General features: G+C 44.6%; 2 protein-coding genes across 2 annotated transcripts; one reads left to right on the forward strand and one right to left on the reverse strand.

Moving 5' to 3' along the window:
* Positions 1-3,276: 3,276 nt before the first annotated feature.
* Positions 3,277-12,706, forward strand: chrnb2 (cholinergic receptor, nicotinic, beta 2). Its single transcript, XM_073485229.1, has 5 exons — positions 3,277-3,426; positions 4,478-4,522; positions 6,197-6,306; positions 9,010-10,138; positions 12,557-12,706. The coding sequence occupies exons 1-5, from the start codon at positions 3,397-3,399 to the stop codon at positions 12,704-12,706; spliced, it is 1,464 nt and encodes a 487-aa protein (XP_073341330.1). The 5' UTR covers positions 3,277-3,396.
* A 3,348-nt stretch (positions 12,707-16,054) lies between these two features.
* s100t (S100 calcium binding protein T) lies at positions 16,055-16,471 on the reverse strand. The gene is made up of 2 exons (XM_073485230.1): positions 16,310-16,471; positions 16,055-16,219 (listed from the first exon to the last, which is right to left on the reverse strand). Exons 1-2 carry the CDS (start codon positions 16,469-16,471, stop codon positions 16,055-16,057), a joined length of 327 nt encoding a protein of 108 aa, XP_073341331.1.
* Between the last annotated feature and the right edge of the window lie 2,040 nt (positions 16,472-18,511).

Consider the following 18,511-nt stretch of genomic DNA (forward strand, 5'->3'; position numbering starts at 1 on the left):
CTTTTTCTTTTTTTTTTCTTCCTTTTTTCCAGCATTTTATTTAAGCTCTTGTGCATGTGGATCTTGAAAGTTAAAATCAAAGTCGACACCAATGTAGCTCCTTTCTCCCACAGAAAACACTGCTCCTGAAACGCCTCGTCAGTAGTCCCGGCTTTAATTCTGTGACTTTGTGACATCACACGTCACACATTTGGATAATTTTATACGCAGCGGCTAGTTTGGCATGTAAGAATTGATTAAGCACAGCTGCTCTGTTGTTGTTAGCAGTGCTGGCTCAGGCGTGTGTGAGCTGACCAGTCAGAGCAGACTGGGTATTCGGGAGAAGAAGGCCTTAAAGAGACAGGAGCTGAAACAGAGCGTTTCAGACAGAGGGGGAATACAGTGCTGCAGCACTGGAGAGGATGAGAAAACTGATGTGTTTTTTCTAGTAATAAACCAAAATAAATCATAATACGCCTCCTTTAAGGTTTGGTTGAGGTGCAATATATTATTTTTAATAGCTTTTAATGCTTCATTGTGCTTCCTAAATATGATATAAAGCAAATATAATTTATCTTCTCAGAAAATGTTTATAAAGAACAACAACTGAATATTTTTTTTGACAATTCAACAAGACTTTTAAGTTGTCGTCTCGTTAGTTTGAGCATGAAACCACCATTTACATCACGAGCTGAAACGTCGGCCTTTCCTGCTTCATCATTGTTTAAGTGAACTGTATTAGCTTTCTGTCTCATCCGACAGTGTTATTGCTTTGTGCTTCTGGGAATAATATACATTACTCATATGGTTCAGAAGCAGACAGTAATGCTTATTTCCCTCATGAATGTGTGCACACAAAAAAGACCCACACACACACAATATATACACACGTAAAAAGAAAACCGGTGCTTGGGCACAATAAACAACCAGACCACTACACACGTGTGCTGACAGGATGTGTATTGATGATGCCGGATTAGCGAGGGAAGGGGCAATAAATGGACAGTGGCTGTCAGCGTCGGGAAGATGGAGATAACAGGAAGGAGAGAGCGATGGAGACAGTCAGGGGAGCGAGAAGGAAATATAGGCCGGCTTGGATGATGGAGAGACGGAGAGAGTGTAAAAGAAAATGAGACAGAAGAGACGGGACGCGGGGAGAAGAACAGGAGATTAAAAAAGGGGGGCGGGGGGAGCGAGGAACTGCGTGTTTAGTTTACGGGTCATGAATTGAGTCCTCATTGATCCAGAGACGGAGGCTATCATTCCTGCTCAGTGAGCACAGCAGCTACAGGGCAAGAGGGAGGGGAGGGGGGAGATAAGAGGGGGAGGACTGAGTGTCAGACGAGCTCAGAGACGTTCAGATGTGCAGGCAAAATAAATACATTTAGTTTGTTTCTAGCTTTTTATTTTTCCTTTTTAAATCGCCATTTCCGTATTTACATCACTCATGTAACAAATTCAGACATTTGCCACAAATGTATCCATTCTATTCACTCTACAGGTGCTGGAAATCCTTAAAAATGCTTGAATTTAAATGCAGTGTTTTCCAAATTGCTTGTATTTTGGATAAAGTGCATTACTTTATAAATAAATGTGTTATATCGGCTTGACAGGTCATATAGGATGCCAACTGTACTTGTAGCCAGGTGACACATTGTGAAACATAAACTTTGTGTGTTTCCTTTAATTTGCCACCCTTCTGGAGGATGCTATCACGAGTCACAGTTTTTATTGTTTTAGCACAATAACACCTGATTTAATGTGATGAAATGAAATTAATTTTAGTATTTATTTGTATATAAATTAAGGCTGCACAATTTACTGAAATATTATCGAAATCTTTGGAGCAGCAATTGTTTGATAGAAGTTAAATGTGTGTGTGTGAATCATCGCAATCATCTGTCAAAATAATCACAATATGACTTTTTTACCATTTCGTGCAGCCCTAATATAAATATGGAATTTACCACAGATGTATTTTTGGTGACATACATCAAAATACAAGCCTGTTTTGCTCTAATGTAAACAAATGTCTTTAAAGTAAATTGAAAACTCATGTATTCCTTATATTAAGAGCTCTGTCTCTGTTTATAGGCCCATAAAAAAGTTGCATAGTGCACCTTTAAATGTTGAAATGATAGAAATCAAACATGACTGACAGCAGTGTGTTGTGTGTAGTAATCACCCAAAACTTAAAAGTGTTTTCATTACCTTAGAATGAGCCTTCATATCTACAGAGGGAGCAGGTCCTCTTCCACGGAGTCCACCATGTTGCACTGCCATGTTTCTACAGTAGCCCAGAATGGACAAACCAAACACTGGCTCTAGAGCCAACTTATTGGGAGGGTTAGACAAGGACTGCTCAGTTGGTTACGAACTGCAACAACAGCGCTAGATGCCACTCAATCCCACACACTGGACCTTTCACTTTACTCACATCAGCTTTGACATGTTTGTTTTCCTGCACCGTTAATAGCCTCTCAAAAAGCAGGTTTAAATATGACAACATTGGGAGCAAGTGAGCAGCAGCGAGCAGCCTGTGTTTATCTTTAGGGGGAACGTGTGAGGGAATTGTGAGTTGGAAAAGACGCAGCACAGGAGCCAGCAGATGCCAGAGAGACCAGGAGTGACTAGCAGGAGGGAGAGAGAGAGAGAGGAAGGAAGGAAGGAAGGAGGAGGTGCAGAACAGTTGTTTTTCTCTGTGCATCGTGTCTCTCAGTAAAACGCCTCCCCTCCTGCGTGTGGTGTTGTGACAGCCCTGCCCAAACTCTTCCACTCACACGGCTACGACTACAGTCTGCTACAGATGGAGGGATGGCAGACAGGAGGGGAGGGGAAGTGAGAGATGAAGTGAAAATAACCTAAAGCTACAAAAGACTGGCAGTTGGGGAGAAGTGCAACACAGCAGAGGAGAATAGATGGAGACAGAACAGAGGCACGAAGAGAGCGATAGAGACAGAACGGATAGCGATAGAGACATTCAGACTGGTTGACTCATTCTTATGATGTCAGATCTTGTAAGAAGTGTGTATCGAGCTGTGCTGACGTGCTCCAGCCGGCAGTGATGAGTAATGCCATGGTTCAAAGGCTTTGCATTCTCAGTACACATGGGTAGCCCGCTCTCAGTGCTAGCAGTGAGGGCAGCGGCCAAGCAGAGATTGAGATGTACAGAGATGTATGATCACATCAGGTCTGATAAGAGCCTTTCTAAACAAATGCCAAGAGAGACACACATGGCTTAAGTGTTTTTTGTCTCACGATAGAGGCAGATGATGGTGATGATAATGCGTTCTCATTACAGGAGGCCTCGGGGCAGACACAGAGGAGCGGTTGGTGGAGCATCTCCTAAACCCAGCCCACTACAACAAACTGATCCGTCCTGCGACTAATGGCTCCGAGCTGGTTACTGTGCAGCTGATGGTGTCGTTGGCCCAGCTCATCAGCGTGGTGAGTGCGCACACGCCCCGGTTTGCGTGTTTGGATCTGTGTGCACTTTTCACAATGATACAATGTGATATTCAGCTTTTCAATTTGGTTACATAAAAAGATGTCATTAATTACATTCAGAAGGCTTTTGTATGGTGCACAAAGTAATGCCGCTGCAAATTGAAATAATTTCCTGACTCTGCAAAAATGGTTTGTATTCAGGCTGAAAATGAAGTTCCCTAATGATGTAAATCCCAGGAAACATCAAGTCGGTCTGATTATCATTTGGTCCATGGCCCAATCTGTTCACCAGGTTTTATGGAAGAGTTCTTCTCAGTCAAACAGTTTTATAATGTCTTCAATGGTTTTGGAGATCAGAAATTCATCCCCATTAGCTTTTTTCCAATTGCGCTTACGGACATGCAGTATTTAAATGCGCCAAGTTGGTGGATTGATTGATTTATATATTTGTATTTCGAACATCTTAACAAAAGAAAACAATGCCAAGTCTCACCTGAGATGGACCTTCTCGTCATCTAACCACCTCCAAGCAGGTTGCAGATGCGCTTTTTCTAATCATTCAGGGATGAATGGTAGTTTCCCCTTCCTCTTCAAGATCCATTACATCATCCCATTTCCATTTTTCAAGCAATAAGCACTAGATGCCAAGTGGAATTGTAACAAGAGCCTGAAAATCCATGATGATGTGTAGATAGCCAACAACAGTTGTACAGTGCAGTCGTAACATCGCTAAAGAGCTCGCTGCTTTTAAATGTCATCAACTCCTTACAAGCACACCATCAGTAAAAGATAGAGCCGGACAGGCACTTGGTCGATATACACCATTTTTAGCAATTATTCCTCAAATGTGGCTATCAAACACTGTGACGATATGGACGTTTTTTAAGCTTGACTCAGCCTAGCTCAGACTAAAAGTCAGTACATCGCCGCTTTGCTGCCTCAATTTTATGCCATTAAAAAATGACACATCCGTCAATACGTTGAAATTGCTATAATGAATCACCACTTTAATCATCATCGTTTGTAATGCATATGTCTTCTTTTTCTGCAGCATGAAAGAGAACAGGTGATGACCACCAATGTCTGGCTAACGCAGGTGAGACTTCCCACTCTTCTGCTCATCTTACCGTCCTGACATAGTAAACACTCTGCAGCACAGAGAAAAATGAGATGACGGCAGGAAGATGGTTAGAATATAGACCAAACACTGAAACAAATATTTGACTTCACAGTTTTGCTGCCAGGTCAGAGGAAGGTAATCACATACCACAGGGATTAGGATGGTCGTGACAATCGAACCAAGACAAACAAGGACACTGAATAATGCTCTCTCTCTCTCTGAAATACTGCACTGTACATGTTGATGCACATTATATAATCACAGGCAACAGTGTTATTACACCAGTAGAACCAGAACATATGAGCGATGGTTCATAGATGCTTCCCTGTAGTCCATATGTTCCACTGGTTGTGGAGTCTAATCTGCCTTCGCTCATGTGGAGCAGCAGCTCTGAGATCTGACGTGACTGCTGAAGTGTCAGACGGCGAGAGAGACATCAAACAATACGCGGCCTCGAAAACTCAAAATCTGACAGGAGAAATATGAGAAGAGAGCTGAAATTCATGAGCAGGAAACACAGATTTGTTTTACACCTTAAGCACAGACCACCGATGATGCCGCTGCTTAACACCTTTTTCTCACTTGGGTAGTTTGTGATTTTTGCGTGAGACCTTTCCTAACCTGAAATAATTATGTGACTCTGACTGAGCTGTGACCCTCTTCTACATGGCTGGCTCTTCGTATGTGTACAGCTGAGGCCTATAACATGCTAGAACATGTATACAAAAAGCATTCACGCACACACATCGTCAACGTATGTGCTTGCTTTTGGGTGCAGGTGTTAGAACAAATTACACACATATGTTCAATTTGGACTTTACATTTAGATCTAATTAAAGAGATGAAAGTTACCTGAAATGTCACCATCATGGATGCTGCCGTTTTGATTAGATTGTTTATACCTTCATGCATTTTTTCCTGTCTTATGTTCACACACACACACATGCACATACTCCTGCACCTGAGCAAGTTGGGATTTATGACATGTAACGGAGCGTGGAATGGCCATCAGTGCTCTATGGATCCCCTGGAGTCTGTAAGCAGGGGAGCCAAGGACGGCTCTCCTGAGCCAAGACGGACTGTAATGACCGTAATGCATCACAGTTACTGCAGGCGACCTAGCGCGGGCATTACAGCTCCAACATGGCCGTAACATAGAAGAGCCAGACAGAGACGCTGTCGCAGGGCGCAGAGGCTTCACTGTGGCAGCGTCAATGACTGACCCACAACATACGGGACAAGATAATGCTGTCTTTGACAAAAGGTTACACAGAGGACATGAAGATGGTTGCTGCACACACACACACACACGCACACACACACACACACACACACAGGAAGAGCCTCACTGTAGATGACATTTTAATCATCCTGATTGGTTTGCGGCTGGGAGTGTTTAAAAGACCATCCAGGGTCAGGGTAGACTCTCCCTCTTAGGCTTACAGTTAAAAGTATGATGTAAGCGTAGAAGGACAGTCAGTACAGGATGTTCCTCAGGCTCATGTGGCTTGTGATGTGTCATATTGACCACCAACTGACCGACGGACTGACAGACAGACCTTCTCCTCTCTGCTCCTCTCAAGATGTCTTCTTTCCGCTGTGCGATCGGCGGATGAGTGACTAAGCATTTTGTTTTTTATTGGCCCTCAGGAGTGGCAGGACTATCGTCTGACTTGGGTCCCTGAGGAGTTTGATGGAATGATGAAGGTCAGGCTGCCCTCAAAACACATCTGGCTGCCTGACGTGGTGCTCTACAACAAGTGAGTCACTCACTCACCGTCCTGTCCTCACTTCAGACACACACAGGCTCATAAGCATGCGCAACAAAAGCACGTACTTATCTCATATTAGACTGATGATGTTTTGAAGGTAACTCCCAGGTGATCTGATCCAGCTGCCACCCTCGTTAATCACTTTGAATAAGAGCATCAATTAAACGCCAGAAGTTTTACTGTGTGATACACACAGGTCCACCACACATGAGTGAATGTGTCAACTGTGATCTGCTCAAATCACTCGTGCTACATTACTATACAGTATCTCATGAGACACTTCAAAGATGGAGTCATCTGCAGCACACACCTAGATATAAATTCATGTACAGTAGCTGTATGCAGACACATTAGATATGTACAGTTGAGAGCTGCAATAATTAGTCAAAAGAAACTTAATTGCAACTATTTTTGATAAACGATTAACCGTTCAAGTCATTTTTTTAAGCAAAAATATCTAACATTTGCTGGTTGCAGCTTGTTAAAGGGTAACTTCACCAATTTTACACATTAATGTGTGTTTACTGGTCTTGGAGCGTACCACTTCATATGTGAAAAAAGTGGTATGAAGCCTTTTGTGGCTTTTATTTATTTGATAAATTGTCTCCAGTGATGTCACTCAGTGGTTAACTTGCATTGTGGGTAATGTAGGCGCCAGGTTTTGAGAAAGAAGAAGAATGTGTGGAATAAAGAACTGTCCATAATGAGTCCAACAGTGTTATACAAGTGGACTACTTTTTCAAACCTGGAGCCTGCTTTACTCAAAAGGATTTCTCTGCTTTTCTATGATAATAAATGAGGAGTCTTTGGGTTTTGGACTGTTGGTTGGACAAAAGGAGCATTTTTTTTATAGACTAAATGATCGTTCAATCAAAAGAGTCAATAATAAATAAATGACTGTCTTTGCATTACTCTATTCTAAAATACACAGCTGTAAATTTGGATTCTGCCTCCAGTGCAGGCCAGGATGAATCTATAAGGGGGCCCAGGGGGAAAACATTTGCTGTTTAGCCCTTATTGACCCTGATCCACAGGCCCACACTTTGTGCATTGAGTATGCACCCTGTCACCTTGAAGTTCCCATCAGGTGGAGTGCACACAGACACCAACTAGGACTCCGGTGCTGGAATACTCTGCTGTAATTTAATTAAACACTAACTTACTTAAGAATATGCACCGTGGGAGGGCAATATAAACTATAAATCTAGTTTTAATTAAAACTTAAGACTATATTTGAACACTGGGACCACAAATGCAGGACCCAGCTTAGCTGAAATTTTTCCTGAGAGGTACAAATTCCCAGACAGAATTTGCAATTAATCAAATTTCCTTAAAACAATTGACTGTGAACAGTGAACCCTGAACTTCTGGGGCCGCTTTGCTCCATCGCTAATCCAGTCCTGAGCGCAGGTCTTAGCAGGACTGCAACTAACAATTTTTTTATTGATTTATCTGCTGTTTTTTTCATGATTAATCGTATAAATTTATTGTAATTGTTTATTGTGAGCTCATCACTCTCTCCCAGAGCCCAGGGTGATGTCTTCAAATTGCTTTTTTGTGCAACCAGCAGTCCAAAACTCAAAGGCTCTTCATTTACTGTCATAAATGACATAGAAAAGCAGAAAGTCTTTGCATTTGAGAAGCTTTGACATTTTTGCTTCAAAAATGACTGAAATGATTAATGGATTGTCAAAATAGCACTCGGTCTGAGGAATATAGTTACATTCAACCATATGGAACATGTATGCCAAAATAGTTATGTGCAATGTAATTCACTATGACCCACTGTAATGCATTTTATAACACAAGCCTTCACGTGTAGTACTGAACCTCGTCTTGTCAGTTTTTAATTAGAATTTGCATGTCTGAGGGAGGTAAAGATGTTGCGGACCACTTGTCCCAATGTAATGGAAACTGAGTGTCAGCCTGCAGTATGTAAATCAGCTCATCAGCGTACAGTGATCTGTCTGGCCTTCTCCTCTTTCCCAGCCTCACTCCTTACTTTACTAAAGATTAGAAGATCCCTGACCCACCGAGCTCTCGATAAAATGATCCCGTTAATCCCGGAGACAGACCCCAGGTCGACACGCTGTCCTCCACGTCTTCTTCACTGCTTCCAACGTCTGTCAGTCACCCAAACAGGAGGAGATACAACAGTCTCCATATGATTTTGTTACTAAATTTGGCATTTTTTAAAGTGTACGTCTGCAGGTGGGTCAATCAGTCATCAAACTCACATCTCACAGCAGTAGCAATCATTAATTAGTTCTCTTGCCAAAAGTTGAGTTAAAGGGAAATTCAATCTACAGCTTTAATGCTGTCAGCTGACTTCTGACCGGAGTGTCTAATTTGAGCTGTTTAACTCGACCCGGTTTGACCTGCGAGCCGTGTTTCCTGTCTAGACGGCGTGTTCATCGTGTTCCTTGTGTTTGTAGAAGCAGGTGTGTGTGACCCGGCTGCCCTGAGACACTTAAAAGCATCCAGATCCGTGTGTGTGTGTGTGTGTGTGTGTGTGTGTGTGTGTGTGTGTGTGTGTCCTGGAGCTCTTTAATGAATCTGTGTTGCATAATGAGATGCGTCATGTTCCAAGACTCGGGGAAACATGGCCTCTCATTAAAGTTTTTGTTTACAAATTAAATCATCGACCCTGCTTCTCCTTTTTTGTCTTTCTCCTCTAACCCTTTCTCTCAGTGCTGATGGGGTGTACGAGGTGTCGTTCTACTCCAACGCCGTGGTCTCCTACGACGGCAGCATCTTCTGGTTGCCCCCGGCCATCTATAAGTCAGCCTGTAAGATCGAGGTCAAGCACTTCCCCTTCGACCAGCAGAACTGCACGCTGCGCTTCCGCTCCTGGACGTATGACCGCACTGAGATCGATCTGGTGCTCCGCGCAGATGTGGCGAGCATGGATGACTTCACACCCAGCGGGGAGTGGGACATCATCGCCCTGCCAGGTAGACGAAATGAGAACCCGGCCGACCCCACCTACGTCGACATCACGTACGACTTCATCATTCGCAGGAAGCCTCTTTTTTACACCATCAACCTCATCATCCCGTGCGTGCTCATCACCTCGCTGGCGATCCTGGTCTTCTACCTGCCGTCCGACTGTGGGGAGAAGATGACGCTCTGCATCTCCGTGCTGCTGGCGCTCACTGTGTTCCTGCTGCTGATCTCCAAGATCGTCCCGCCCACTTCACTAGACGTCCCCCTCGTTGGGAAGTACCTGATGTTCACCATGGTCCTCGTGACTTTCTCTATCGTCACTAGTGTGTGTGTGCTCAACGTACACCACCGCTCTCCCACCACACACACCATGCCTCCTTGGGTCAAACTGGTTTTCCTCAACAAGCTTCCTGCTTTGCTCTTCATGCGCCAGCCCAGGAACAGCTGCGAGCGCCAGCGGCTGCGCCAAAGAAGAAGAGCCCAGGAACAGAAGGAGGGCGGGCGCAGCGGGGAGGCAGGGGCCCTGATGGTGGGGCTCGGGCTGGGAGGAGCTGGCGGGAACGGAGGGGGAACCTCCACAGGGGTGTTCGGCAAGGAGGACAGTGACCCTTGTACCTGCTACGTGAACCGGGCGTCTGTTAAACAGTTTGGAGGGGATCTGGGAGGAGCAGGAGGGGGATCCATGGATGGGCTGAACAGGGTGAGGGAGGGCCGGGAGGGGGGCTCTGGAAACCTCCCGCGAGGGAAACAAGCAGCAGGAGGACCTGCTCTGACTCAGGCCCTGCTGGCTCAAGCCTGTCCGGGCTTCGAGGAGGCCGTGGAAGGAGTGCGCTTCATCGCCAACCACATGAAGAGTGAGGATGACGATCAGAGTGTGAGTATTATATTATCTCTATGACACCATTCACACCATGAACCCTATAGCCTGTGTTGCTCGAGCAAAACAGACTATTATTAATCCACACACGTTTCCGCTCAGTTAAACTGGACTATACAGACTGTAATACAAACTGTTCAGTTTATCAGGTGCCATAACCTTTATGACAGTGTTGGTCAGCTTGACGATCCTTGTTGCTGCAATAAAAATCAATGTAGTGAGATGAACAGACTGAAAGCTTTATCTTATTAGAACAGATGATGACACAGTTTTCCTTTGGGGACATAATTAGCAGTTGAAGAGAGGTAATAAATCGCCATATATCACAACATATGTTATTGCAATACTCAGCAAATCGCAAAATGTTCAAGATCGCCTTAATATTGTAAGTTTCCTCGGTTCTCTGATAGTTCCCACCCCTAAAGAACAAAATATTTAAAGCTGAATACCTTTATACTAACAATGAATCAACCGAACCAGAACCAAACAGACACAGTTAGGGACAGTCTGGTGTACATAGTGGAGAGAGATTTCTGGTTTGGTAGAAACCAAACAGAGCTAAAGGAGAGTCAGTCTTGGACTTGTATTCGTCAGATTGCTTGAGAAACAAATGCTCGTGTTTCTCCGTGACTGCTGAATCTATGAAAAGACAACTGTAGCTAACATTTTTTCCATATCAACTTTATAATGTGATAATGTTGATGTTTGTTTACAGCTCTTTGCGTCCAGGTGGTTTAAATAATGAAACACATAAATCCAGTTTTATTTTAAAGGTAAACAAAAAAACACAAAGTAAATTATCCAGGATGCTTCCAATAAATCCTTTATTGCTGCAGTTCATTGCTTCGCAATCTGTTGCCAACAGACACTTCATGTTCAGCTGATGTTCCAGCTGAACATACCCGCCTGCCAATGCATTGCTCAGGCTCCCCTCTGAGTTATCCGTTTTCTGTGTGGATAAAAATCATAGCATAAAGCATCCAGAGCAGCACGGATCCGTCCTTTCGGTGTCATATCAAGTTATAGTGATGATGCAGCAGTGTCGTTTCGCTTTGCCATTTGAAACGCATGGGGGACCAAGCCGGAGCATAAGCAAAGGAGACAGATCTGGTGACGCAATCGCAGCCCACTGAATATTCAACACAGACATGTAATTATAGCAGCGGCATGACGTGTGCATAGAGAAGGAGTACAACTGGAGAGGCGCTGGGATAGAGGAGCCGAGACAGCGGAGCGAGGGTGGTGTGTTTTATCGCTCGTCCTCGAGGCATGTTAGGGAACCAGCCTGGAGTGAAAGAAACTGACACGGGAATTAACAGTCCTCTGTAATTCTGTCCATCATCGACACGGTTGCCATCACGTTGCCATGCCGACCACTTTAAAATCCTCCCTCTCCTGGCACAGTGCATGTCATCTCTTCCCCTCCTCTCCTCCTCCTCCTCCTCCTCCCCCCCAAGTCATCATCACCGGGGTTACAGTGTCAGCACCCTCCGTCTCTCTGCCCCCCCATCACTCTCTCTCGCTCGTCTCCCGCGTCCTTCTCCTCCTCCTTGACTCGTGCTGGACCTCATCAGAGCTGTGTGGCGGAGCGAGTCTCCGCTCACATTAACCCTTCACCTCCATTAACCCTCTGCATAGGGAACAGCTGAGGAGTAGATAGAGAGACGCTGTGATTCTGCTCACCTTAATCTTTCTCTTCACTCCATCCCCAAACATCCTCCTCCTCCTCCTCCCCATCCACAGGCAGTGTAGGGGGTTAAGCGTAATATATTTCTTTTAGCCGTAACGGAGAAATAAAACGTATTACTAATAATGTTTCAGTAATATATTACTACAGTTATGTCACCTAATGCATTACAATCCGTGTTACTGACCGAAGCCATCCACACCGTGCATGACCATATTAACATAGGCTATGCGTGTGTTTAATATAGCCAAGCCTATAAGTTCTGTGTGAATTAAATGAGCCATATTTCGTAGACCTAATGATGATGCCTAATCCTCTGAGCGCACATCTTGTTCTGTGGACTAAAATAAAAAGGAGATTTTTGTCTTGTCATGTCAATATAGGCTACATTATAGAAGGTGTAGGTCTGCTGTGTTTCATATGACTGAGTCTACAGTTCAAAATATTTATTCCTATCTCATAATATATCAGACTTTGATCCTTTACCTGCCTGCTCATCTCTGTGTCCAAGGCTATTCCTATATTTAAAAAGATCTCGGCTATTTTATTGTTTTATACAGTTTATTTGGGCATTTTGTTGAAAGTAACTAAAAAGTAGTGTAATAAGTAATATGTTACTCGACGTAGACAGTAATATTGTAACGTAATATATTACTTTAAAGTGAAGGTAACTAGTAATATGTAATATATTGCAGTTTTGAAAGTAACTTGCCCAACACTGTCCACAGGTGAGCGAGGACTGGAAGTACGTTGCCATGGTGATCGACCGCCTCTTCCTGTGGATCTTTGTGTTCGTGTGCGTGTTCGGCACGCTGGGCATGTTCATGCAGCCGCTCTTCCAGAATTACACTGTCAAGACCATCAGCCCGCCCGGCTGACGGCTCGCAGGCCGCGCACAAGATGACGGATGGCTCCCCCCGCCCAATCAGCGCAGCAGGACAATGGCTGGAGGTGGAGTGGAGGGGGGCCAGGTCTGGGTTTTATTGTGTCTATCGAACTGGAACCAGAACTGGAACTGAACAGCAATCACGCCCATTACCTTTATAATAACATTTTTTGCAACGAACATTTTTCTTGTATGAAGAGAGAAAAAAAAAAGGAAAAACACCATCATACTCTTACCTGCAGTTTTTCGTCCAGATGTTTCATGGACTGACCTCCCCTTTCTGCTGGAAGGGTCCCTCCCTGCTCTCCTCTTCAGCCAGCCAGGGAGCGAGGATGCTCTGATGTGCTCCTTGTTGAACTCTTAACGGCAGCCAATCAACACTTCCCGCTTGTCGCTGACTGCTTAATCGACACATGACATGCCCGCCTTCAACAATGACATTACTCATTCATGATATCGACTGATGTCAGTGGGAGTTAATCAGAAAGGGAAGGGAGGTTCATATCGGTTCTTCTACATTTACTTTATTTTTGCAGAAATCCACTCCGTCAGTGAACTGATTCCGTATATTTTATCATAGCATAGCAGCTTACCACAGTATAGCATTAGGAATATATTATTAAGATTTCTCTATGTGTTAGCTCATGCAAAGGGTCTGTTGCTGATAGAGAGGCTACGGTGTGTTGTATGATTGTATAGATTAAACAAGAATGTGATATAAACTGTACTACACAGCCTGTGACGCGCACACTAACACGATACGTGTACAAGCAACAGATTGTGGTGGGGGGGGACTGAAATTAAAGAAAGAGCCAGGTTGCAATATTAGATGGAAGTCAGAGGGGATAATAGATTATGCATGGACAGTTTTTTGCTTGGAGAGTCGTGCACATTGAGTAGAGAGCAGCAGCAGCGATGCCGGTTGGAGCCTGCTGTGCCAGAGTGCACAGCTGCAGTGAAGATGAGTCTAGCTCCTGAGCAGTCTGAGCCAAGATGGTGGGTATAGGACCTCCTGTGAAGCAAGAGTGTCACGAGCTCAGCCGAGATCAGTATCGGAAAACATGTAAATCAAATCATATCGATGGAGCGATGAGAAGGAAGCTATTATGTGTATTAATATGTAATTTCATATTTCAGTATGTAATGTTCAGAGCATATGTATACATGTAAGCGCGTGTGTATGTATGTGTATGCGTGCCCCCATACCCTGATGCATTATCACATCTGTCAGATACAATGTTCAGAGGAGCATACTGTATGTGCGCCCCTTCCTCCTCCTCCCCTCCTCCTCCCTTCTATTAATCTCTGGCAACCTCTCTCCCCCCTTTATCTGGTCTGCCATGGACGAACACATCGCTGACATTGTAGTCCAATTAGAAATCGTGATTACCTTCATTCTATATACACCTGTTCATTACGCCGGGTTTTTCCTTTGCATTATTCCCCGACAACCAAGCGAGAAGCGAAAGGCCCTTTCTTTTTGGAGCGCGCAGGGAGTGGCGGATGAATTAAATTTTCAGTAAACAAGAGAGAAATGACAAGAGGGCCCAGCGCTGACAGTGGAAGAATCAGGCTAGTGAGCTACAGAAAAAGAAACGAGACGTGTTTCCAATGTTTTATGATGATGTTGCAGCCGAGGACTGAAAAAAAAGAAATAAAAAAAACAGGATGATCTGACCACAGCAAGCACAATCCAGAGAGCGAGGAGAGAATAAAGCAGGATAGGCAGAGACAAAAGACTGTTAGTGTTGTTACTGCAGAGGAAAGCCACCATTAAACTCTGTCTAATCCTCAGTCACTGTCACTCGCTCCGAGTTTCCCTGGCTTTTTACGCTCATGTGGCCAAATCTGCAGCTCAGTCCTGGACAGGGAGCTGCCTCTCCCTCTCTCTCTCTCTCTCTCTCTCTCTCTCTCTATGTCTCTATCTGTGTCTCTCTCTCTTTCTCTCTCTCTCTCTCTCTCTCTCTCTCTCTTTCTCTCTCTGTCTCTCTCTCTCTGTCTCTCTCTGTCTCTCTCTGTCTCTGTGTCTCCAGAGGATGGGATTACCCAGGGGGGATCCCCAACAGATTCCGACCAAGTGTAAAAAGCCTACCAGAGACCTGTGAAAAACTGTAGGCTGCGCGGACAAAAGTGCTGCTGTCCACTCCTTTTCTCTGTCTCTCTCTCTCTTTCCTCGACCTTTCCACTCTCTCCTTCCTTTCTTCTCACTTCCTCTCTCATTACGTCCCCCCCTCCTCCTCTCTTTCACCTCCTCCTTCCTGACTCTCCAATCTGCTCCTGTGCACACCTTAAAACCAGTCCAATAAAGGTTGTAGGTTCAGATTAATCAGTAATGTGTCTGCGTGGCATGTTTTTGTTTGGGTTTTTTTCTCACACACATGTAACTTATCTGTAAATTACTGTATTACCCGAACTTCCCATTAATCTTACACCACAGGATGGAGGGAAAAGAAAGAAACGTTTCCTGGCTTTCTAATATTGAGGCTGGAAACTTCCTCTCACAAACACACACACACACACACACACACACACACCTACGCACTCTGGCTGTGCTTTTTTTTTCATCTAGGAAGCTTTTAAACAATCGTGGGTGTAAGGGCCCAGCCAAGGTCACTTCAAGTTCTCATCATTCTGTCGTAAAAACAGGACTGTGGGTACAGTCAGTACCTGCTCATACACACCTTGTGAGCAGCAGCATGATGAACTTGAACACACCACGACATGTTGAAGACTTAACTACAACCTCTCATACTGTATTATTCATTAATAAAACATATATATCTCTTCGCCGGTGATTGACGGACCTATCTCTGATTTACATCCGTCCACTGCTGGAATAAAGTGCTGCACCAGCATGTGCAAAGCAATTTAAAGGTAATGCAATAATCCTCTGCCAGAATTCAACTGAGGGGCCACTTGCTGCCCCCTGGTGCCCGTCGTTTGCTCCTGCTCATCATTTTTGCAGTAAGAAAGTGCAACCAACACTGTATTGTATTGAGTAAAGGTCACTTTTATTCTTTCCAGGGAGAAATTCCTTCACTTGAATGTGTTACAAAATACACTGGAGGGAAAAGAAACAGAGGTACATTCACATTTTTAACAATGACAGGTGCTGAAACTGATTTTAAATCCCTCCAGTTTTTCACATAGTAGTAAACACAGTTTGCAATGGATTGACTGGACAAATACAGAAACACCCAGCATTCACTGTGACAATTAGACATGTGTGTGTGTGTGTGTATGTCCATGACAGGATTTCCTTCTTCTTCTCTCCTGCCTTATAACTGTTTCCTCCCTGGAGTGTGCGAGTTTGCAGAGTGGACTCGTGCCAAGGACGGGTTCACTTCTTCTTCTCTGGCTTGTCGTTGTACTCCAGGAAGAAGTCGTTACAGGCCACGGTGAGAGCTCCGACCAGGATGATGAACTCGGTGAAATCTACCTCCCCATCGTTGTTGGAATCCAGGTCTCCCATCACCTTATCCACTGCCTCCTTATCCTGGGCGTTCTGCATGTGTGAGGATGAAAAACAGAGATGTAGGCTGGATCTATTTTATAAAACATATGTGTGCGCATCTTGTAGAATAGATCTCCTTACCCCCAGGTAGTTGCCGAGCTCTGTGGTGAGCATCTCCTTGAGCTCGGCCCTGCTCAGTGTGTATTTGTCACCCTCGTTTCCAGAGTACTTGTGGAAGGTCTGGATCAAGAGCTGCATGGCGTTCTCCAGGGTGGAGGCGTTCTCTGAGTTGGGCAAAGACATTCTGGAGAGGGATAGAAGAAGAAGAAGGTTGGGAAGAGAAGAAAGCAAGAGCAGTCCACGTCAGTACTCCTGCAAAAACCTGCTTTCTAGAGCATGCAGGACAAGGCTGCTGCAAATCAATACAGGCTACAGACTCTCTGGGATGCTCTCTCCTGCACAAAAATGCCTGAACTCTCTTTTTCTGATTGGCTGACAGACAGATAGATGCAATACTACCAGAAGGATAGCTAACAACTGATCTTCTATGCTGTGCCAGAGTTTGAAACCCTGCACAGTTTCCTCATCAGGAGTGTTTCCTCCCCGCCAGCGGCCCTGATAAGATTTTGCCGCAGATAAACTGATCCTCAATCTGTTTGTTGCTTTGCCCCGGCGAGAGGACCTCTGGGAGTCAGGACATACTCAGCAGCCGGACATGTGAGCCAGCTGATAAGAGTGAAACTCTAAGCTGGTAAAACAGCCCAACCAGTGCAGGAGATGTAACCAGGACACACAGAGGCAACCTGATCGGGCTTTTACTTTAGCTCAGCCAGATGGCAGAAAACACCAGAGACAGGTGTAAGCCCTTGCCTCTCTTGAACCTACATCACCTCTGAACTGTGAAGGCTTTTCCTAACTGTCAATCACGCCTTACACCGGTTTCTCTTGGGGGAGATAACGCTCCAAATTCTCATGAATCAGCGGCATAGAAAATGATCGAAAAGACATTTGTTCGACATAAATGAAGGTGGCATAACTTCTCAGTGAAAAACTAGAAAGCTCTTCCTGTCATTCTTGTTCCAACAGGGAGTCCACCTGCAGACAACATTAGCTGCACCCCTAAAAATCTCATTTTTAGAGTAAAAACAGTGAGAAACAACCTGCAAGAAATGCAGAGACACCACTGTCCTCTGCATCACTTCTTACCTGAGTTGGAGGATGAGCGCTGGCCTGCTGGTCAAGTGAGGAGAGAGAAGACGACAGCGAACTGATGAGGAGGATGAGTGGGACAACGTCTTAAATACATCCCTCACTCCACCCATCCCACTCACCCCTTCCTCCTCTGTCCCTCCTTCCACCTGTTGCTCCTCTCCTCCTTGCCATCCCCCTCCTCCTCCTCCTTCTCTGTTTACGCATCAGACACCTGCTGTCCGCTCAATGGACACATGAAAGATCCACCTGCTCCCCCCATCGCTCTGTCAAACAGAGATGACAACTACAGCAAGCAAGTAAACTGTAAAAAGTACCCATAATATGACAACAATGCACACAACAGATGCTCCTGTAAACTTTAAATGTGCTCCTGTGATTCTCAGATATTGGTCTATGTGAAAGTTAAGTAACACAGCAGGTACAAAGTGTAATTAGTGAGTCTGACAGACACAGGATTAGTCTCAAGACATTCAGAGTCTGATGAGCTCAACATACTGGTCATGACGTATCACTTGCTATGCTACACCTCGCTTCTCTGACAGTGGATTATCCTGCCGCCCTGTTGTGCAACCATTTCGTTCTGCATGTCAAAACAAAGGAAAGGCTGACAGGGAGTGCTAAAATAAATACTGCACCATGACAACGATGAATCACTTGATAAACCTTCAAAATGTGTCTGGTTTTAAGCAGCAGACAGTGTTGGGGAACGTATAAGTGTGGGTAGGATGTTTACTGGAGGAGATTGCGGGGTGGGGGGGGGTCATGCCTGATACAGTATCCGAAGGATTAGTGTAGCACCGATGAATGGAGCCATCACACCTGGCAGCCATGCAGAGAAATCCCCATACAAAGTCTTTGTAAAACACACACAAAGGCAGATATGCTAATACGAGGACACACACACACACACACACTTTCACACACTCCTTCACACCTGAAGCACCAAAATACGCTGGATACACAAAACACATGCAAAAGGATCAACTAAAGATGCAAAAGCGAACATGCTTATAGTTCATGCAAATAGTTCATCCAGTCCATCAGACTTAACGGTGCACTCTGAAAGACACTTTAATCAGAGGAGAAAATCTTCATTGACAGATTTTTGTTTAATGCTTAAACAAACTAAAT

This window comes from Pagrus major, chromosome 17 (assembly GCF_040436345.1).
Source record: "Pagrus major chromosome 17, Pma_NU_1.0".
Classification (NCBI taxonomy): domain Eukaryota; kingdom Metazoa; phylum Chordata; class Actinopteri; order Spariformes; family Sparidae; genus Pagrus; species Pagrus major.

Coding starts and splice junctions, on each gene's coding strand:
- s100t (XM_073485230.1), bottom strand. CDS start 16,471: ATGTCTTTGCCCAACTCAGAGAACGCCTCCACCCTGGAGAACGCCATG. Junction 16,220..16,309: donor AGCTCGGCAACTACCTGGGG/GTAAGGAGATCT, acceptor TCACACATGCAG/AACGCCCAGGATAAGGAGGC.
- chrnb2 (XM_073485229.1), top strand. CDS start 3,397: ATGGTGTCGTTGGCCCAGCTCATCAGCGTG. Junction 6,307..9,009: donor GACGTGGTGCTCTACAACAA/GTGAGTCACTCA, acceptor CCTTTCTCTCAG/TGCTGATGGGGTGTACGAGG. Junction 10,139..12,556: donor GTGAGGATGACGATCAGAGT/GTGAGTATTATA, acceptor CACTGTCCACAG/GTGAGCGAGGACTGGAAGTA.